Source organism: Geospiza fortis, unplaced genomic scaffold, assembly GCF_000277835.1.
Source record: "Geospiza fortis unplaced genomic scaffold, GeoFor_1.0 scaffold101, whole genome shotgun sequence".
Lineage (NCBI taxonomy): Eukaryota > Metazoa > Chordata > Aves > Passeriformes > Thraupidae > Geospiza > Geospiza fortis.
This window is the reverse complement of record NW_005054388.1, coordinates 2,133,273-2,155,535: the sequence shown is the minus strand read 5'-3', so window position 1 is coordinate 2,155,535 and position 22,263 is coordinate 2,133,273. Positions and strand designations below refer to the sequence as shown.

The window sequence follows — 22,263 nt, the reverse complement described above, 5'->3', positions numbered from 1 at the left end:
AGATGATTTTTAAAAGCAGAGTTTCCTAGAAACATGCTTGTCCTGGGTGTAGCAGGAAAAGCTGTGTGCAAAACAGATCCAACTGGGAGTGCTAGAGCTTCAGCATTAGCAGTGATCGGTCTTTGTGCTCAGCTTCCCAAAACCTGGGCTTGAGGAGGATGCTTGTCCTGGTATCTGCACCAAGAAGAGGTCTCACAGGCCTGATGAGAACTGAGCTTGATTGCCTGGCTTTAGCAAGAGTGAAAGGTGAAGGTTTGCACTTCCCAGCATCCTTGTGCACTCTTTAATCAGAGCATCTTTAATAACTATGATTGCCTTCATTTCAGCTGAAAGAGTAATTCATATACAGTTAGCTCTGTGCAATTTATATACAGATGATGCACTGTAGACACTGATTTGCATATTCATTAACATGAGAATGCTTTGGAGGGAATGCCAACAAAGCAGTTGAAAGACACGGATTCTTTGGGTTCCCTTTATACCAATCCTCCCTAGTGTTTGATGTGGACTTCGAGCATTCCAGGGAAGTGGACTGCAAGGTTCCACATCTCAGTGTAACAGATGCCCTTCCAAGTCAAATTATGGTAAGAGTGGGATGATTGCAACCACTGGGTAATACTACATAATTATACTTACACATGTTGGGTCCTTCAGAGAAGACCTGAAAATAATTATTTTTAATTAGAAGTGGTCTGACATTTTGTCTGCGTTACAGACTGTGAGCACTTTGTGTAGGCTGGTGGCTCTGACTTGTCTGTCAGTGGTGAAAGTACGTCCCTGTGCCACCAAAAGTTGAATTAATTTATGTGTGTGTGAAGTTGGAAGCGTGGATTCATTTATAGTGGAAGTGAACAGCTTGAGGCTACCAGTGTTGTAGGGGTTTCTTTCCCCTTAAGTGGAGTTCCTCTCTCTGTCTGTACTTCCTTTGAGATCAGGTCTGTGTTGTCTGACATTTTCTATCCATTTCCTCTGCCTCTTCATTTTTGAGTGGCTCCTCTTTAAGCCATCTCCCATAGTGTATGTCCATGCGTTGCTCTGCAGTCCTTGTCTACTGATATTTCTAACAGTTGGCAATTTTTTTGTGTATTTAGCCTAAATATTCACAGGAGGTCATTGCTGGTTTTCCACCTGAGAGTTCTTTTTGTTCATTGCCATTCAGAATGGTGAGAAGTTTCCAGAGTCTTTTCTCCTAATTGCTGTGGGGACTGCAAAGAGGAGCAGCACATTTGTGGGATATGAGGGTGTGGGAGAGCACTGTGTTATTTGAGTGGAAAGGTTTATCCATCTCCTTCAGGCTTTAACCCCATAACTGGGAAATGCTGAAACCGAAGTGAGGCTTGAGCCCCTAAGGATTTTGTAAATTTAGAGGCAAAATGTGACAAAATCAGCATTGAAAGAGGAGCAAAACTTCACATGAGAAGAAAATGCAGGGAGATATAAAGGGAACAGATTGAAAGGTTTCAAGTAAGTGGGAGTTGTACTTGAGGGAGAAGGATACACTGAAGAAAGTATGGGAGAAAAGAGCAGCCTTGCTAAAAGAAAATGCTGGTCCAGCAAAATACACCTGTTGATTATGGCACAGAGTTAATGCTGCTAAAACTCCACAGGGCTTCAGTGGAATATAGCACTTTAAACACTATATATAGCACTTTAGGCACTTTTTTATTCTTGAAGTACAGCTTGCTGTAGAACATTTTCAAAGAGATTCGTTTCAAATGGCTCTAGGTGTGGGTCAGGTGATTAAAACATGCTGCTCTGGGGAGCTTTATTCCTCCTAAGTGATGTAAATGGCAGCTTGTTTGGTTTGTTGCTCAGTGGATTCTGTTTTCTTGATGTGTAATCACATATGAATCTGAATGGAAAAGGCAATTCTGTGTAAGTAGTATTGTTGAAAAGTGGGAGGAGGAAGCCCATGAAACTGATGAATCTTCTAATTATCTTATATTGACTTGGAGTGTTTTGTGAAACCTGGTTATGAACTTTCTGACAGCACTTACTGATTCCTAATTTTGCACAAATGGCAGTTTTATATCTGTTGTGTACCAGGTGCTGCTAATTCTCTTGGCACAGAGCTGGTTTTAGTGCTCCTTTAAAAAGCAAACTATTTATGCTTTATACAGTCACTTACCCTGGGTTTATCAGTGCAGCTATACTGATAAACTCCACTTGGATTCCTGCCATAACATATCCTGTAACTAAGGTAGTGCATGTGTAATTAAACTTCCTTGTTTCATAAATTTTATTTACAAAATTTCCTTAAACTGTGTTTAACTGCTTAACACCCAGTTGGTTTAAGTAAGACAGCATCTGGTGATGTAGAAGAGGAAGTTCAAGTGTCAGCTATTAGCAGTTAATAACAAAGTCTGGTTTCATAGAGTGCCTTTCTGTCTTGGGTGCTTGCAGGAAGAATCATTGCATGTCCTGAGTTGGAAGGGGCACACAGGGACAATCAGTCCAGCTCCTGGCCCTGCACAGCACCCCAAGAGTTCCACCATGTCCTGAGAGCATTGTCCAAACATTCCTTGAGCTGTGTGAGGCCTGGTGCTCTGAGCACTGCCCTGGGGAGCCTGTTCAGTGCCCAGCCACCCTCTGGGGGAAGAACCTTTTTCAAATACCCCATGTAAACCTCCCCTGTGAAGATCTGTGTATAGAAACCTATAGATCTATGTGTATGAAAACCTCCCCTGGGAGATCTGTGTATATCTACCTATACATGCAGAAAATCAGATGATTGAAGATACTGAGCTTTAATATGAAGATTTTTTTTTTATAATACTGGAATAGTGGTTGCGAACAGTATTCCTGCATGAGGCACTTAGAAGCATCTTCAATGCAATTTTATTTTCCTTGGTGTTTGCATACAGAGTTCTTTTTGAAAAGGGATTTGGTTTTATTCCTGTGGGTGGTGCTGCTGTAGGAGCCTGGGTTTCGTGTGAGTGCATCATTCAGAAATGACTGGACACAACTGTCGGCTTGTCATAGGCTCTGAGGAACTTGGCAGGAAGTAAACAAAGAGATGTGGGCTGGTCTCTAAATGCACAGAGCCTTGTGCCACTTGCTTCTGTAGCAGTTGGATGGATGTTTGATAGCAAAGGACTGGAATGCCAGGCTCCAAGTGCCAGTAAGAACAGACCATGAGTATTTATTTGCATCCCTTGGCTAGAGGCTTCAGGAAAGACCTGGGAAGAAAGTGAGGTTGGTAGATGGTAGAGAGATGCTGAGTGATTGATAAATGGTAGAGAGGAGCGGAGTGATTGATAAATGGCAGGGAGGTGCTGAGTGATTGACAGATGGCAGGAGGAGAGGAGTCCAGCACAGGAGAACCCTGCAGTGGGTTTGGAGCTGCACACCACGGGGGAGCTCTGGGCTATGGAAATATTTTGAAAGCGTGCTCCGCAACAGGGAATGTTTCATTCCTGAGACGTTCTCTGGCTCATTGAGGGTTAGGATGCTTTGAAACTTTTTCCTGCAGCGATTCTTTCCTGCCTGTAGTTACAGTTTTAATGTTGAGAAGTGGTGGAATTGCTGCTTTTTCATTTGTTACATTTTCTTCCAGTGCATTTCCTTGTTTCCAGTTTCATGTTAATTGTTGCAATTTCAAGCTTTCCCTATACTTAAGTAAATACTGATTTTCTTTATTTCCTGATTCAGTTACTGAAATCATGAATCCTGTGTATAGCCCTGGATCTTCTGGGGTTCCCTATGCAAATGCCAAAGGAATTGGTTATCCAGGTAAGCAGTTCTGTTTTCTGACGAGTTTTGGTTACACTGCTCTTTGCTCATGGTCAAGAAGAAGCAGTCACTTATGAATGCCTTTGTGTAAATCTGTTTTGGGATTGGGATGAGGTTGCTTTTAAATTTAAAAAGTGACATTTCAAGAGTGATGTTATTTCTTCTGTTGTATTTCTAACTTCAGTATCTCTTCCAATGCAGCTTATTTTAGGAGTTCTAATAATTACACCCTGCAAGAAGAGGAGGCAATCTATTTCTGCTGCCAGTTGACTGGCACTGTTAACCTTTTTATCCTCTAATTCTTGTTCATGCTGTCTGTTCTCTCACTGCCCAAAGCATGGCATCAAAGGTGACACCAAGAAAATGGCCAAAAATGTTTTTGAAACGGAAATACATTTAATTTATTGTTTTATCTGTTTCTAATTGACTTACAGTTTTTCATTAGGTTCCCTACCCACTCCCCCATCTCCTAATGTATGTGCAAGGAGGCTTCATTTCTGATGTCTCTATAGTGTAAAAGTTGGATGAGGCAAAATTAGATTTGGACAGAACTTTGCAGGAAGGCTGAAGAGAAGCCTGTGTGCCTCTGGGAGGCATTTCAAGCAGCATGTCTTGATGCTGTCTTTTTTTTCTGTTATCTCTGACAGAAGGGAGTTTCCATCCTGGGAGAGGCTGCAGGGTCTTTTCTGCTCAGCTTTGCATTTCATAAGTCAAACTTCTTTAGCTTTTACAGGGAGGCAGTTTTATGATTTAGTTTGTGTCTGTGTTGAGAGGCAGAAATTATTTTGTGCTGCTACTGTTCATATTCTTGGTAGCTGTACTATATTTTCCTACTGGTATTTACCATTCTTGAATCTGTTTTTCACCTTGGGTAATGCACTAAAATTTGTTTTCCTGTTCTACTTTTCTCTGTTCCTCCTTCTAAACAGTGGTGCATGAATGAATTCTGCTTATTGACTTGATTGTCTCAAAAGCATTTTAATTTTTTTTTTTTGCTTTTCATGTTCCTCAAACTAGTGTACCTTCCTTGATTTCTACAGTATTTATAAGGGAAACACAAAATGTGTTTAAATGTTTTTAGGTCTGTTGAGTGACTGGAATGGTGCAATAATAAATTATAAAGCTGACACTATGTAACCATAAGTCCTGCAGGATGGTTTTACTCTCTGAGTTATAAAGGCTGTAGTAATCTTATAATAAGGCAAGCAGCAGAGGCTTACTAATTAATATAATGTATGGGACAGTAATTTCTGTATTTATAGTGGATTGCTTTTTCCAGCCTTTCCTTTGCTTAAGATAAACATTATTATGGGTTATTTGAAGTTCGTATCTTTAGCTCTGTTCATTTTCTAAACTCAGATTTATATTAGCCCGGTTGGGGTTTGTACTTATAAGTATCTACATATTGCATTGAGGCTTTTGTCTATGCTAAACTAAGTTGTGCCTTCATTTATTTAGGACAAAATACTATTATAAATTCATTAAATAGCAGTTTAAACAACATTACAGTCTCTAATATTTTATTCTACTATTATATATACTAGACTATATTTTTAGTTATGTAAGTACTTTGCTTGCCATTCTGCATAACTAAAATATATGGAATTGAAATAGAATTGTTGCAGAAGTGCCTTAATTGTCATGCTACAAGGTGGTTACTTAGAATTCTCCCTTGCAGCAGTTGATTTGTCAGTTCATGCAATTTTGACCCCTAAATTCAGCTTAGTCAATGATGTGTTACACCATTAGATTGTTTGCTGAGTGCCTGGTCCAGGCTTTAAGATTGTGGGATAAATACAGAGCACATTCTCTAAAATGAAAAGTAGAATTGCATTTTAGGATTTTTTTTTAATGTTGCATGACTAACTCCCTCTTCTTTGCTTCTCCTAAATTAAAAGCTGCAGATTCTCCACTCCAAATCACTGCATTTACATAGGTTGCATGGTGATAGAAAGTGAGGAACACAGCAGTAGGTGGAATGCATTACTCAAAGGCAATGTGTTTCTAAAGCTGTTGCATATTTAATAACTGTTTATATTATACTACACCTGTTTTAGACTGTTGGATAGTTTTACAGCAGCAAGAAATCAATATTCAAATGTTCTCATATGGATGGAAGTTCCTTGTAGAAGCTAAAACTGCTGCTTGTTGTAGTTACGTTTTCCACAAGTTACCTGTTTCTTGTGTAGCTCAGTGCTCCTCAGCGCAGCTAAAGCTGTGAACAAAGAAAGGACTGAAAATGTTTCCCACACACACTGTTGCAGATATGTAGTGTGTTTCAGTAAGGTTAAATTGTACTAAAGCTTTGCACCAGGACCTTGTGAGTTTGGAAACTGAAGAGCTACTTACACTCTGAAAAGTTGTTACGACTTGGAGGTGTTATTTTTAACTTTGATTTTTAAGCCTAAGGCTTTTCTTAGTCTTCTCCATGCTGACCACCTCATAGTAGTGCCAAGTGTATGTCACTTGATATGTTTACAGAGTGCTTTCAAAACTGGGTTAGCATATATAGTCCTGAGCTAAGCAATTCTTATTGTTGGGAGTAATTGCTGAGGACTCTGGGATTCATAGTAAAATAAAAACCCTTCACATTTGAACAGCAGTTTAAAAGTAAGCTCTGCTCCTGACAGTGGGTATGCAAATATTAATTGCCTTTTATCTGAAGGAGCTGAAATCTTTATAAGTAGAGAGCAGAATGTGGTAGGAACTCCATCTTTCTGAATACAGACATTACTTGGCTTTACAGATTTGAATAATGTAAATAGATTCTTGGGAAAACTAATAGCTATGATTAATTCAGAAATTTCACTTAATCTGAACAAGCTTTATGTCTTTCAGGTAACAAGCTTTTGCTAATGCTGTGTTGTACCTTACACTGGAGTATATCACAGTTTTCTCTGGTGCAGAAGTGTTTCACTGTCATTTTGCCAGTACCTCTGTGAATCACTTGTTACTGCTGTCACAGTGTGTGTCTGAAACTGAGGAGCTTGTTTAATACCCAGTGTAGTAGCAAATATATGTCAAATTCAGCAAGTAATTTGGGCTGTTACTGCTTTGTACTTTCTACTTGAGATACCTCTGATCTGGAAAGCCAGAGTCACTCAAGCTTCTAGGGATTTATTTCTGTGAAAGAGTCCATTCAGATAAGTACTGTATGTGATGCCTTTTTGGGGGCTACCTATAATCAGAAGCCAGACTGTTAAGGGAATAAAAAGTTATATTTATTGAAGGGCCTTAAGGTACCCAGAGTATTCAGGGCAGACAAAGCCCCCCAGGGGCTACACCCAAAAATGGACCATGGCTCACAGGTTTTCACACTTTTGTAAGTTTGGTCCATTTGCATATTGGGGGTTCATCTTCCAATTCCAGCTTCAGGTAATGAAGTCATTTACCCCCAGTTTGCTCCCCCCAATTCACTTTTGTTTCCGTCTCTGGGGCCAGAGGCAGTGAGGTGTCATTGATTGCCAGACCTGGAGAGGAATTGTTTTTTCTGACCAAAATGTGAAGACAGTAGCTAAAACTCTATATGGAGCTTAGAGTTAGAAAGTAAAGAATTGCAGGATTACAAATACATGAAAAACACAAAAGCTAAAATCTTAAGGCATTATTTGTATGTCACACCAGGGAGAGGAGTGCAGGACAGTTACACAAAACTTGGTTTTGCAGCTAATTTAAGAGTTACTTGGCCAACAGCGATGGCTGGAAGAGGGGTGTAAGAGAGAATGGACTTGTGAAACCATAGCTGTTCTCTTCATTTAGCATTCATCTTCAGGGGGCTTGGCAGAGGAGGATTGCAGTGTTTTATTTGAGGAGGTGTGATTGAAGGCCTCAGTTAGAGCATGTGCAGTGAGAGCTTTGAGAGGAAAGTCAGTCTGGAAGGTAACTGTGGTGTGTTCTTTCTCCTAGCTGGCTTCCCAATGGGCTATGCAGCGGCTGCTCCTGCCTATTCCCCCAACATGTACCCTGGAGCAAATCCTACCTTCCAAACAGGTATGTGGAATTGGGGGCTCACAGCAGAGACCTGACCTTTGCAAGGGGTTAAAGGCAAGAATGAGGAAAAGCTGCAAGGGCTCACAACAACACTTGTACTGTGGCATAAGTTTTATATTGCCTTGAACATGACTCATGAGGAATCATCTGATAAATTAAAAGCATTATCATCTTAAGTCATACTGCATGCACCTTTCAAGAAGGGAACAGCTGAGGTTTTAGCTGTTTTTTTCTGTATTTCCAGATGATCCTTGAGGTTTGCATTGCATTTCTCTTCACTGCTTCCTTCATGGCTCTGCTTGCTTTGCATCCTTCTGGTCATTTCCAAATTCCTGTTTTTTCTTCTGTCTGTTATCCTCAAAACTTTTCTATTTTATCCCTTTCTTAAATTGTATTTTTCCAAGTTCAGCTTGCTGGCTTCTCTCTGCCCTTAGGATTGTCTTGCACAAGCTGGTGGTCTGGAAAGCCTGGTTGCTGGGTAAAGGTGATTCACCATTGTGGATGCAGGGCAAGGACTCAGGTTACTGCACTTTCATGGGTGTCATTTAAGGAAGGGAATGGGATGAGCCTAGGAAAAGGGGAGTGGGAAAGCAGACAAGAAGAACAGGGCACTCACCAAAGTTTTTTTTGCATAGTTCTGCTTTCACTAGTAAAACATGATTTTGATGTGCTAATCCTCGAAACAAAACAGAAGTTGGTAGTGTTTAATTTCCACTTAAAGCAGGAACATGCTGAGACAACAGTGTTCTCCCTATGGTTATTTTGTATAGGAAGGAATTCCTTACATTGCTTTGGTAATACAGAGCTGGGCATCCTCAGAACTCTTCCACTTCCATGTATCATGCCAGTTTTCCAAAGCTACATGTGGCACATAACCAAGTTTGTCACTGAATGTCCTTGTGTAATTTCTGGCAGTAGGAAAGGACACTGCTTGAAATTGGGAATCTTATGCTGTGGGAGCTTGCTTGGTATTGAAGTTCAGTGTTTGTAATGGATGGACTTCATTAACTACCAGGAGACTCTTCAGGGTGTGGCAGCAATTACTGAGACAAGAGACTCATCTAAAATGTTTGCCTGCAGAACCTGTTAAAAGTGTGTAGCTTTCTTGGAACTGTGTGGGATTCTGTTGGTACAACCTCTGTCACTGTTCAGTTTGCTGCTTAGAGGCAGAGTGAGTGCAGACTCGCACTTTGTCTTGTCTTTGGGCTTGAATTTAAAGTAAGGAGGCAGATTAATGTTAAAGATTCCAGAAACTGAAAAAAAATCAGTCCCATGGTTGGGTATTGCCACTGTGCCAGTATCATATCTGGGATGCCAGCTTGCATCTGCACTGGATTGCTCCAGACAGGAGCCATGTTCAAGGGAGAGCAGTTCCCATCGGGGGGATCCCTTAGCTCAGGTGGCAGAGCCCCATATGGGCTTTTATCATTGGCTTTATTTCTGTCAGGCCCTTCAGTTTCACTGCCTTCTGTGCTGCCCTGCATGTACCCTGCAGCTGGGCTGAGCAGGAGCTGTAGGCTTTGATCCTAGGAGCAGGTAACTGAAGGTAGCTCCAGTCTTAGTGCAGGTTGCAGTTTGCAAATCCTGCTGTGGGAGGCTGAGGATAAGCTGCATGGAATCAACAAATCATGGGAATTCTGGCAAAGATTCTGGACCTGTTAGACTTAGTCATGTTGTAATATTAGTTTGCATTGATTAATCTTGGAATATATCTCATGCTATATACCAAAGTTAAAGAAAGAACCTTTTCACTTCTAAGAAAAATAAATAAAGATGAATAAAAATCATATTCTGTCACTGAATGTCATTAATTTTTTAAAAACTAGTACTGTTAGTCTTTATTGGTGTTGAATAGGAAGTGCACTTTTATTTCAGAGCTAAGAATAGCTTTCATTTCTAGCTGCTCTTCAAGCTGTGAACAAAAGTTCAAAAAGTACAGACCTCTTATTCAGGCAGATAACAACTTGGAGTACTTTGTCCTAACCGCTGGGATGTTTTTATATCTTTTTTTAACCTTTCTGATGTAACAGCTTGTTTGTAGAATCAAAGCTTTTGTAAATTCATACTACACAGCAGTATCTGAATGTGCTGTGCCTCTGCTGTTACAAAAGGGTGCTTTTTACAGGTAACTGTCTTAAATTACTGTGGTTTTGACTTCTCCTGTCGTTTACTGTTAAGGTCTTTGTTCCATATTATGGAAAAGAAAAAATGAATGCAATGGCAGAATACCTCTTGTGCAGATTTACCACTTTGCAAGAATGAAAGAGAAATTGCCTGTGCAGCTGCATCAGTGGGTTTTTAGAATGAAAGTGGGCTTCACTGAGGACATGGTTGTAGTGATTCTTCATCTTCAGCATTTCGTTGCTGGGGTTTTCACCACAAATAGCTCTCCATACTAATAGAAGTTACTTCCTCAGCATGCTGGATCTGTGAAATACTTAGGATCTCTAAAAGCAGGAGTTCAGAGTAAGTGCTGTGGTACAGCTTTTTTAAAGGTAAAAATTCTATTAAAAAGAAACAGTCAACCTATTTCTTTGTTAGCTAAGCAACTTTTAGTTTGAAGGGTGTCATGAAATTGCAAAGAAGCCCAGACTTCTTCAAGAAGAATGAAGGTCATGTGTCATCATGCTGTTTGCACAGACTGATTTTTGACAGCACAAATGCCACAAATTCTGCTGTACAACTTCAGATCTGTTCTCTGTGTTGAAGTCAGCCCATTCCAGGCAGTTTGTAAAATCAACCTGATCTCTACTCTGATACTCTTATTTTTTCTATAATTACCAAGTGTCTGTTCTTTCTTGCACTGCCCTGGTACTAATTTGTTAAATTCCAGCTAATTACAAATTGTACCTGTGGATGTTGTGTCTCCCAGTGTGATAGACCTGCATGAGATCCAAGATCTTTTCACAGCAGCACAGGATGAGCCTTGATGCTTTCTCCTGTTGTGTCCCACCCTGAATGTTAGAGCTGTTGGATGCTGCTGCTGAGGTGTTCATATTCCCACTGTGGCCATGGAATAATCTTGGGAGTGTAGCATGCAGAAACATTATATATATTATAGAAAAAATATATATAAACATTATATATAGATATAATAGATATAGATATACTGATACATCAGTATATCACAGTCTCCTCCATACCTCTTCAAGCCCTTTTTCTGACCCTGAGAGAAATTAAGGAAAAGCTGTCTTTGGGCAGTATGAACCAGCAGTTGCCAATTATCCCTCTAAAAATTCCACAGTTCCAAACATGTACAAAGGCAGGCTGATTTTGGGGGCCTTGTAATAGGAATGCCTACCACATTCTGATGGCATCTGAAGTCTTACTGTACTATAAAAACAATTTTTAAGTGATGTTTAAGGGTATGTCTACATATATAATACTCAAAAAGAAGATTTAAGGATCTTAGTGCCTTCCAGGTTGAGTTTGCAGCTGCACTGAACTTTGCAGTGTTTGTGTTTTAAAGGTACAGCATTTCATGTTTATTTTAGCCAGTTCAGAAAATGCCAGCAAACAAATAGAAATAAAAGTAAGTTGAAGTAGAGGTTGCAAATTTTGTCTCTGTTCTCTGAAAATCCATAATGAGGTTTTTTAGATGATTTTGGCTTTTGAAATTCTTACTCTTGTGCTGTATCGTCTCCTACAGCAGGTTAGTTGACTGCTACTGTGTTTTGCCAGTACGATTTGGGGTGTGTGGAGAATTGACTGACACATGTGCCAAGTACCCCTATGCAGGGGTGCTGCCTAATATGCCACATCCTGGTATTTAATGTGTTATTATGAAAATGCACTTTTTGCCCTATATCCATAGACTTGAAAAATAAGTGGTGCAAGTATACAGTTACCTTTCATGCTTAGTTGACAGAGCCAAATACTGTTTCCAGGCTATTGCCAGTATTAGGCAAATGATAGACCTTGTGCTTGGATGTTGGGGCTAAATGAAGTGTGGTATTAAATTTTAGTTAAATGGTATGCTCTGTCTCACCCCTCGAAAATGTACAGTTTATTCCAAGCCTGTGATCCTCCCCTGTAGTATCATGGATCTGTAATTCCATTGGCCCAAGGCTTATTCTGCACCCACTTTGAATCTCCCTGTTAGGCTGTGGGTAGTTCCCTGGGGGACTCAAGACATTGGCACAGAGCCCAAGACCCCTGTGCCTTTCATCTTGACCCATGGAGAAAATTACCAACCTTATATTAGGATTTACAAGCCACAGAAGTTTAAATAGAATAAAAATGCATTTATCACAGGGTGAAAAATAGATTTTTAGAGGTTTTTAGAATGGGGGTTCAGGAGGCAAGATGGAGGAACCTGGGTGTGTCCAGTCTTTCTCCTTCTTCTTGGCCTCCATCTTCTGCTGTGATGGTGGCACTTTTAGATTGGTTTAGAGTAGAAGCTCACTGTCTAACATAGGTGATAGGGATTGGGAAGTTATGGTAAATAATGTAGTTTTTAATATAAAAAGATAACACCACCTCTGAGGTGGGCAGTGTGCCTCTGTCTGACCTGCCAGACAGATCTCAGCAGGTCAGAGAGAGAATATTCTAGGTAAGAAACAATAAACAACCTTGAGAACGAGAACAGAAGAATCCTGACTCCTCCTTCAACTGCTGGGCTGGGAAAAGAAGCCTGTACGTATCTCAGAGTCACTGTGAGCAGCAGGGATTCTGAGACCCATGAAGCTTACAGAATTGGGGAGTATGAAAATGATAGCAGCTCCTTTGGGAAGCAGCATGCTCAGAGTGTGACTGCCGGTTTCCTCTGTTGCAGGTTACACGCCAGGCACCCCGTACAAGGTGTCCTGTTCACCCACCAGTGGGGCAGTGCCGCCCTACTCATCCTCACCCAACCCCTACCAGACTGCTGTGTACCCAGTCCGAAGTGCCTACCCCCAGCAGAACCCTTATGCACAGGTACGTGGGCAGAGCCACACAGTGCCTCTGGGGCACCCCTGTGTCCCTGTCATCTCTCTGGGAACCCGGAACTTTTCATCTCATTCGTTTCTTTGTGCACTGGGAGAATGTTTAGCTCCTGCTGTAAGAGTTCTTAATACAATGATTTAGTGTGTGTGCAGTTTTACATTCTCTCTTGCCTGACAGTTACTCAGCACTTACTGTAATGTGTTCACTCTTTCAAGTGACACTAAATTCAGCAGTTAATCAGAACCTGCTGGATCCTGTAACTACCAGTGTCCTGGTTTTTTGTTTGTAAAAATTGTCATCATTTTTGTTATGAAGTTGCTGTTGTAATTTCAAAGATTTACCAAGTCTCATGCTAGGGAAACTGTTGAAAGCTATTACAAAAGATAGAATTAAGACATTTCAGTAAATATGATATTTTAGGGAAAAGTTGGCCTTCTTTGTGTAGTGGGAACTCACCTGGCATGTAAAGAGTAGCTGAAGAGGATTAATGAGCATGTAACAAGTTTTATTCAGTCTGCTTAGTGTACTTGGATTTGCCAAAACATTGGATTCTTTTATTAAAAACAACTGAATAAAAAGTTGTGAATTAATGAAAAGTTCTGTTATGGATTAATATATGAAAGGGATCAAAAGGAAGGGAATGAATGATGCATGAGCCCTTATGGTTGAACTACTAAGGTCCCTACTTCACATATTATCCTAAATGCCTTAAAAAGGGATAAAATGTTAAATTGCAAGTGAAACAATTGTAATAGTTACAATAAATGTTTCAGCTTCTGCTCTGTACATTCGTTGCATTTAGAGTAATACTTTTATTTTATGATACATTTGTGAAAGAAGCTATCATTTATCTACAGATACACTGTCATAACTTCGTGTACGGTTTTTTCTCCAACAGCAAGGCACTTACTACACACAGCCCTTGTATGCAGCACCACCCCACGTAATCCACCACACCACAGTCGTGCAGCCCAATGGAATGCCAGCAACCATGTACCCTGCTCCGATCCCGCCGCCCCGAGGGAACGGGGTCACCATGGGCATGGTGGCTGGGACCACCATGGCAATGTCAGCAGGTGGGTGCACTCACACCAAGGGGTTCTTCTCAGTGCAGCTCTCCTTTGAGCCTGGGGGGAGCACAGCTACGTTGCAAAATGTGATGCCACAGGTGCACTTGACAACATCATACAAATGTCAGTTCAGAAGGACTTGTGCAGGTCGTGTGTCTTCACAGAACCACAGAATGACCAGGTTGGAAGAAACCTTCAAGATCATCGAGTCCAACCCAGCTCCAACAGCTCAACTAAACCCTGGCACCCAGCGCCACATCCAGGCTTTGTTAAACACACCCAGCGATGGGGACTGCACCCCCTCCCGGGCCAGCCATTCCAGAACTTTATCCTCTTTCAGTAAAAGCTTTTTCCTAATATGCAACCTAAATTTCCTTTGGCACAGCTTGAGACTGTGGCTTCTGGTTCTGTCAGTGCTGCCTGGAGAAAGAACCCAGCCCCAGCTGAGCACAGGCACCTTTCAGGAGCTGTGCAGAGTGATGGGGGCAGCCCTGAGCCTCCTTTTCTCCAGGCTGAGCAGCCCCAGCTCCCTCAGGGGTTTGGGTTCCCAGCCCCTCTCCAGCCTCGCTGCCCCCTCTGGATGTGCTCAGTGTCCCAAGGTCCTTCCCAAGCTGAGGGGCCAGAGCTGGGCACAGCACTCCAGGTGTGCCCTCCCCAGTGCACTTCTGAGTGAGTACAGCTAAGTCAGGGCTTGTTCTTGTTCAGCAGTACCTTGATCACCTCTAAGGATGGAGGTACCACATCTTCTTTCCAGAGTTAGTATTATGGGACAGCAGTTTTTCTTCATGTCTGTATAGAATATTAATTATTCTTGCCCCCTTGGTTTCTCCTCATACCAGTGTCAACAGTGTGACTTTCTCTTCCCACTGCACTTCTCTGTGCCAGTTGAAATCAGCAGGCTCTTAGAGCTGAGGAAAATGCCATGTTCTGGGCTCACCCCTCATATCACAGACCTTCCTTGTCTTGAGATACAACACGCTGTGTGTTTGTACTACCTGCAGGTCCTCTGTGTCATGGGAAGTGGTTGGGGATGTCACCTTGCTATTGCCACAGTCTTTTGGTGGTAGTGTTTTGGAGAGAATGATGTTTAATCAATAATTCAGTGTCATCTCTGAGTGTTTGCTGAGGGGGTGTCATGCTTAGTTACTCACTGGGTGTTAATTCACAAAGAAAACTCTGCATTCACTCAAGGGATGCTGATTTAAAAATCTAATAAACAGGAGCCATAAGTTTGTTTTGAGATTCTGGTTTCTATCCTGTCAAAGTTATAATTTCATTTGAGAAACTTCAAAACTAGAGGAGTTAGGTGTCACAAACTGAGCTAACAGAGCTTCATTAGTGGGGAAGAAGCCTATCTGTAATAATGCAAACAAGAACTAATTTATTCTGATTTATCAGTCAAGTTATCTCTACCATCAAATATTCTTAATGGCATGTAAAGCCTGCTGTGGGAAGAGTTGCTTATCTTGCAGGGTTTCTGCTAGAGCTATTTTTGAGTATTGAATATTTTTGTATGCATGGGCCTAAACATCCACTGGGCTACAATGCCCTCCTGGCATAAAGGTTTGAAGAGGAAGACTGGGACTGGAATGCAAAACAATACTGGTAATTTTGAAGATTAATAAGTTGTAATTGTCTTGAAAATTACTTCAATTTTTCTCTCCTCTTCTTTTTTTTTTTTCCTTTTTTTTTTCCTCTCTAGTAGAATTTTTGCTTACTGAAAAACTGTTCTTTTCATTCCAGGTACTTTGTTGACAACTCATTCCCCAACTCCAGTAGCCCCTCATCCAGTCACTATGCCCACGTATCGGGCTCCAGGAACACCAACCTATAGTTATGTGCCCCCACAGTGGTGATCATCCTGGCAGTCAGTGTAAGTTGCATTGAAAGCAGTTAATCTTTCTTACAAACAGCAGCATTTCAGGTTCTCTGGGATACATTTTGTGATGGGGCGGGTGCTTCTGCAGTATTCTAATTGAGCAGGAATACTCAAAAATCCTGCTGGGGTTTCTTGAGTGGTCTGTGTCTTCACAAGTTGTGAATCATTGTCATGATGTGTGATGTCAAATGTGAAAAAATTAACCTTTAGTTGGCCTTATTAAAATACATCTCGAATTAAATATATTCAGTAATTTGGAATCATTGGTAATTGTTCAGTTCAGCAGTACGGGAATTCCTAAATTGAATGTATTTGACTTTGTAGTCAAATTATCTATGATTGGCTAAATATGTAGGCAAGGTGTTTTGCCTTGCTCAGAGGATGAATATTTGTCACAGGCTGCTGAAACCATGAGATGATTTGAGATAACCTTGAGATAATTTCATATATTCACTGTGTTTCAGGTAAGTATCAGTTCATACTTCATGCAGTCAGCATGGGAAAAGCATTTTTAGTGTGAACCAAAATTTAGATCGTGGGTTTCAAGAAAAAGAGTTTCATTTTGAAATTTGCTATGAAGTGGGATGGATTTTGGGGGTGTAATCTGTGTCAAACTGACACAAGGACTAATGTTTTTGTGATACCCACTTCATTTCTAGTTTGTTTGGTTACTTTTAGCATAAGTTGAAAACAGCTTCATTTAAATTAGTGACTTGTCAGACCAACTGAAGTTGAAATTTTCACTTTTAGTCCATTTAGTTTATGACAAAAGTGAAATTTGTTTTAACTTTTTCTGGATTTCTGTTTCAGTAGTTAGAAGTGCAGAGTTCTGAGATTGCAGGTGACCATTCCCTTTGAGTTAGTACTATAGCAGCCATTCCTCATTTTGCTGTGTATGGTACTCAGCTGTCTGCAGATCTGAAATGCTTCTCATTCATGAAGTATTTCAGCCAAGAGTCTCACACCACACAAATACAAGAAGTGAAACTTATGCTGCTGATAAACTCATGACTGCTGGTAATTAAATTTAGCACAAAATACCTTCTTAATATTCCATCTTCTACCTTAAAAACAATGGTGGTGCTGACAGAAAGCTGGACTGGACGTGACCAGAGCAAGTCCATGTAGTGTATTCTTACCTCAAAATGTGGCAGGATAACTGCTAGGCAACATTATTTAACTCTTGGCATTTGTTGGTGTATGTGGTGCATGCAATGTTAGTGTGTTCTGCCACACTCAAATGGTATTTCACCTAATTGAGAGTATTTCCCACTCTTTTCCCCCTCTTAATGTAGGTTTAAAGATGGGAGATATGCAATCAAGAAATTGAGGTTTAAAAGTTGGTGCTGAAGCCCTCATGCCTCCAACCAGGACTTTCCTTCTGAATGCTTTCAACACTTGGCTAAACACTACTAATTCCTGATCACTGAAGATTTTCCAGTGCTGCATATCTTACATCTTGGAACTCCAGCAGTTAGTCTTAAAGCAAATCCTGTTTTGTGGACTGTCTTGCAATTTTTTAGCTAATTATAATGATAAAAAGGGAGTATAAATTTATTCTGATCCATATCTAGTTGAATGCATGTTAAAACACAGAAACAAAGCTTGCTCAATCTACCTGCAGTGACTGATGCAAAAACCATCATATGCAAATCCAAAGGAACCGAGAAGTATTTTACAACTTGTATCACTAATGCACTGTTGTAATGTATGCAGGGTCTGACAAGGTAGAATCATGAAAGTGAGTTTCTTTCTAGAATGCCATAACATACATTAGATGAGTGCTTCAGCCTGTTTCAGGTTGATGGAGTTGCCAGTTTCAAAGGGGCATATTTTTGTTTAAGTGAAGTGTTGTTTTCAAATTCAGCGAATAAATTGGAGTGACTGGAAAATGAGTCAGACAAGCTGTAGACATCCCGCACACCATTAGTTTACTTCATACCTTTTCATTTTCATTGTATGGAATCAGTGTTATACAGATGCTCTTAAGGATCAGAATTAAATGACAGAGGTAATGCTGTGTGTGCCAGTAAATAAGGCAAACTTCCTTGAGGCAAAACTGGCTCTTAGGAATAGTAGGAGGTGGTATCACCTGCAGAATGAATAGCATGTCCTGGGGAGATTTCTATCCAGTGCTATCTTTCAGATAATGCAAGATGTGTCAAAGTGAGACTGCCACGCAGACTAATAGAAAAACACTTCCTTTTAGTTCTCAGTTGAGCAAATTCGTGCTGTTTTTCCTAAAGAATGTTGTAGTCAGTTGAAAACATATGTGCAGTTGATCCAGCTTGCTTTCCAGAAACTTAAGAGATGCAAGGGCTTTCTGCAACAGAGTTCAGCTGCATGTTATTCTGAGGAAAGCTTGTGTGCCTGATGAGTATGTTAAAGGGGAACAAATCATTTTAACACAATTTCCTTATTATCTACTTGCAGTATGGACTATGGATACTCTGTAGTAGGGCTGCCAGAATAGAGAGGGTTTAAATAGCAGTTTCATTTTGGTTTTTTTTTTCATGAAAATATATGTAATTGAAGTAGGAGCCATTTGTTGGTTACAGCCTTTTGATGTGTTTTCTTAGTATTTTCTTTTTTTTTTACTTCCTAAATTGCACTTGGAAGCACGTAAAATAAGACTCGACTGCAGATTAGCATTTCATTGCAATGAGTCATTTGTGATATTCTTTCTTGCAACTTCAATTTTTAAAGTACCTCAAAGCAAATGCTGTGGGGATAAAGGGCTAGCCTTGGAACCCATTTGTATACCAAAATTGTTATGGGAGAGATTTTAAATTTTTAAATTTAAATATTGCACATTAAAACCGAGGTTCTTCTTAAACCTGCTTGATTTACAATTCCAGAAAGATGCTTTTTTTTTTTAAATACATTCTGCCTGCAATAAATTATGCAGTAAATGGATATAAAATGTTGTTCCCTTTTAAGCATTTACACAGAGGTATATCAGGCTGTCTTGTTCTCGTAGGTTAACTTCCATTCAGAATTAAATTTTTTGAAGTTGTGTATCTTAGTTATGCTTTGTTTTGGGGTGTTCTGCTCCTGTACAGGTTTGGCAGCTGATTTGGAGTAGCATCAGTGCTGATTTAGTGCTGCCATCCCAGTACTCTGCCCTGGTGAGAGGCTTGTGTACCTTCGTACCCCATTGGTGGTTAGAGCCTTCAGTAACTTTATTTTTTACAGTAAGCACTCTCTGTATTTTGTACCCTTTTTTTTTTTTTAATAAAGTTTAGGTTTATTTTGCATGAATCACTGTCAGTGGATGGCCCCCTTATTTCTAATGCCTTGAACATAACTATGTTGTTGGAATAAGTACTTTCAACCTTACTCATGAGCACTTACTGCAGCTTAGGGATTTCCATATGTTTTTATATGGAGCAGAAAATGATCCAAGACAAACTTAGTTGAATGTGTACTGCTTTGTTCGGTGTGTGTAACAATTCCATGTGTGTGTTAGATTTGCAGCTGTGATCAGTCAGGTGTGGCAGAGCACAGTGAGCACCAGCGCAGGGCGCTCATCCTGAGCACGGTCCTGACCAGGAGCCGAGGGCTGGAGCAGTGCTGTGTTGGGGAGGAGCTGTGAGGGCCAGGCTGGAAGTTTTGCTGTCTCCTATCTCATCACCATGAACTAAAGTCATAGGAGAGAACTTCTGTGAATGCTGCAATAGAGAAATAGTCAAGGAATGAATACAACTTCCTACAGATTTGCTCTAACTTCAGACTCCTAAATGTCATCTTGGAATTGGGCTCCGTGTAATATTCCATAACACTTAGGCAGTCTCACTTACTTGAGCACTTTTTTTTCTAAGTTGCATTATGGGATTCATCCAGGAGGGAGAAAGTGTACCTTTTCCAAAGGTACTGCACCTTCCAGTCCTGAGCGATTCTGATCCTACTGGGAGGCTGGAGCTTGTCTCCGGGAGTTCTTCTGAAAAGTAACCAAAAGCACAGTGCAGGGGGATGGGGGAATATGTGTATATATAACTATCTCAATGGTATTTTGTTGCAAATAGTAGAAAGCATGGATATAAAACTGCAGTGGGGGAAACTGTTCATCATTAAATAGGCGTTTACACAGCGAGGGTCTTACGAAACATTCTCTCCTGCTTTTTATATAACATTCCCTATTTAGAATTCCTTTATAAATGAAAATGCAGTATGTGTTTGCACTAAAGCTCCTCAGCAAGTTAAAAGAGCTAGTGCAGTAGAGACATTTCAGATCAAGCTTCTCTTTAAAAAAGAAAACTTTTATGGCAGCTTTATATGATTAAAAAAGAAAAAGTACTACTATAAACCTGGAACTGAAAATAACTGTTGCAGCAATAACAAAGAGAAGTCCAAGAATTTTTTTTTAATTCAAATTTCAAGTGTGCGTCTAGATAAAGTATTTTTTAAAAACCGAGGTATTCCCTATGTCAGTAACAGCTGATGAAAATGTGTTTTAAATGTAGCAGCAGCGAAAGAAAAATGACTAATAATTGGCACCAAAACCACATAGCCCTAGTCAGTGTGGTGGTGGTTTACTAAACACCAGGAAGGAAAAGAGACAACCTACTGCTAGATGTAGCTTATGCTTGTTGTAACCCTCTCCTGTTTGGAGTTTCTAGGAGACATGCAGGATTGCTGCTCAAGAAAGCTTCATTTTGAGTGTACTATGCAAGTTAAATGCTTAGATGCAGCTGTAGGTGAAAAAGTCCTTTATTTTCATTGAAATTCTTCCTTGTATCGCTCCATCCACTGATAAAGCTAACCCAACAACAAGCAAGCCACCACCCATCAGTACCACGGTGTCTGGCTGGTGTCAGGAGAGCTGATGGTTCAGAGCTGTGCTCCAGGCTACTCAGCATGGGCTGCTCTCCTGGAGGGTCCTGCCTTCACTGCTCCTTGGCCAGCAGGGCAAGAGCATTGACTTGGAACCACTCCCCAGTGCTTCAGCACAGTGCTCCTCACTGCTCATGTGGGTTTGCTCAAATAGGTCAGCACATCAGTCTGACACCACCACCTAACTCTAGGGTCAAACCAGGGGTGGGAACTGTGTGTTACCACACTCCTGTGTGTGTGAAACCTCCCATCTTAGGAAGGTGAGCAATAGTGATGCTCCAGCTGGAGCATGGCACAGAGCCTGTGGCTGTGCCTGCTCCGTGGCTGCCTGGGCTGTGTTTGTGCAGTGCTCCTTAGGACGCAGCCCCAGCCCGCCCCAGCTGGCGTCAGTCCAGCTTCCTCAGCCCTGGGAGGCAGCCTTTGGGAAGGCTGTAAAAGACATGGCGATTTCAGCTCACTCACCTTGTTCTCATTAAGAAGTGTCAGTTTTTAATCCTGTGTTGTGTCAGCTCTAGGCTTCCTGCAGAGCCCCTCACACGAGGAGGTGAAATGCCACAGGGCAGGAGCACCTGCAGCAGGGTGGGCAGTTTGAGCAGGGCTGGCCCAGAGCTGAGCTGGTTCCCGTCTGCTGGGAACTCTGCAGCCTCTGCCCAGGGTGCTGAGGGCAGCAGGGTGTCCTGTAGGCACCAGGGAGGGAAGAGGAACAGTGGGGACAAGAAACCTTTTCTTGTGCAGGTTGCATATAACACTGAAACATCTGAATTTCACACGTAGTAAGGGTCCATTTATGACTTTTACATCTGGACAATTTATGGGCCCTGAAGTTTCAACATCAAGAAAATGAACGTGACTTTTCTAAACTGATTGTGACTTTTGGGCACTTAGCAGGCAAACTGGGAAAGCTTTTTTAGCTGGCTGCTGTACAGACTTGTTTTAAGTAGAAGGGATTTGTTAGTGGATTTTTTTAATTGTAATGCTATTATTGGCTGCCCTCCTGTCCTAAGATCTAAAAAAGTGAGTGCATGCAATGGAAGTACAAGAGGCCCCAGTAATAGTTCTCCATGTTTGTTATGAAATAGACACAGGTTTCCTTTTTATGACTTCTTTTAAAACTGTCTTAGGAACAGTTGTATTGGTACTTTTTTTTTAAGTTTAGGTCAATGTTGTCTTCCAGAATAAGTTTTAAGGCATCACTCACTCCTGCATTGAACTATCGCATCAACACAAAGAGTGGAGATTCCATTCTGAGCCAGTTCAATTGTGAAAATTCATACTTTTTTTATTTTTTATGCAATTCAATGAGTAGATGAGCTCAAGTTTAAATTCTTAAAAGCACGTTTATTGTAACAAGAATTGTTATGTATTAATACTTCAGTTTTCAATAAAGATTGACTTGTGTTGCTTATTGTGGTTTCTTTCCTACTGTTTTTGGTGACATCCTTCCAGAAAACATTCTGTGCTGGAGAGAACAGTATGGTGCATTTAAACTCTTCAAGCTGATGGAATCTGGTGATTGATGGAAGCAAAGCAAAATGTTGAAATGGGATGAGTGATTTTGCTCAGTGAGGTTTCTCGATGCCTAACAGAACACAGTGGCAAAGGCTCCCCAGTGAGGAATTAAGCTGCCCTAAGTTGTCCTGTCTGAGAGTGTGGTAAAGATGTTCAACCCTGCCTTGTTCCCTTTTGAGACATTTCTGGGGTTTGAGAGGTTTTATTTTATAGCTTAAAGCAAAGGGAATGGAACAGATGTAAAATTTGACAATACTTGAGCATTTGCTTCATACCAAAGGCGTGCTGTTTGATTGGAGAGGTGACAGCCCTGAGCAGAAAGCT

At 40.9% G+C, this 22,263-nt stretch overlaps 1 protein-coding gene across 1 annotated transcript; it reads left to right on the top strand.

Annotated features, from left to right (window-relative positions):
• Positions 1–3,103: 3,103 nt before the first annotated feature.
• FAM168B (family with sequence similarity 168 member B) lies at positions 3,104–21,835 on the top strand. Its single transcript, XM_005425523.2, has 7 exons — positions 3,104–3,121; positions 3,652–3,732; positions 7,639–7,722; positions 12,497–12,639; positions 13,547–13,724; positions 15,462–15,591; positions 16,893–21,835. Exons 2-6 carry the CDS (start codon positions 3,663–3,665, stop codon positions 15,572–15,574), a joined length of 588 nt encoding a protein of 195 aa, XP_005425580.1. The 5' UTR covers positions 3,104–3,121; positions 3,652–3,662; the 3' UTR covers positions 15,575–15,591; positions 16,893–21,835.
• Positions 21,836–22,263: the final 428 nt, after the last annotated feature.

Coding starts and splice junctions, on each gene's coding strand:
- FAM168B (XM_005425523.2), top strand. CDS start 3,663: ATGAATCCTGTGTATAGCCCTGGATCTTCTGGGGTTCCCTATGCAAAT. Junction 3,733..7,638: donor CAAAGGAATTGGTTATCCAG/GTAAGCAGTTCT, acceptor TCTTTCTCCTAG/CTGGCTTCCCAATGGGCTAT. Junction 7,723..12,496: donor AAATCCTACCTTCCAAACAG/GTATGTGGAATT, acceptor CCTCTGTTGCAG/GTTACACGCCAGGCACCCCG.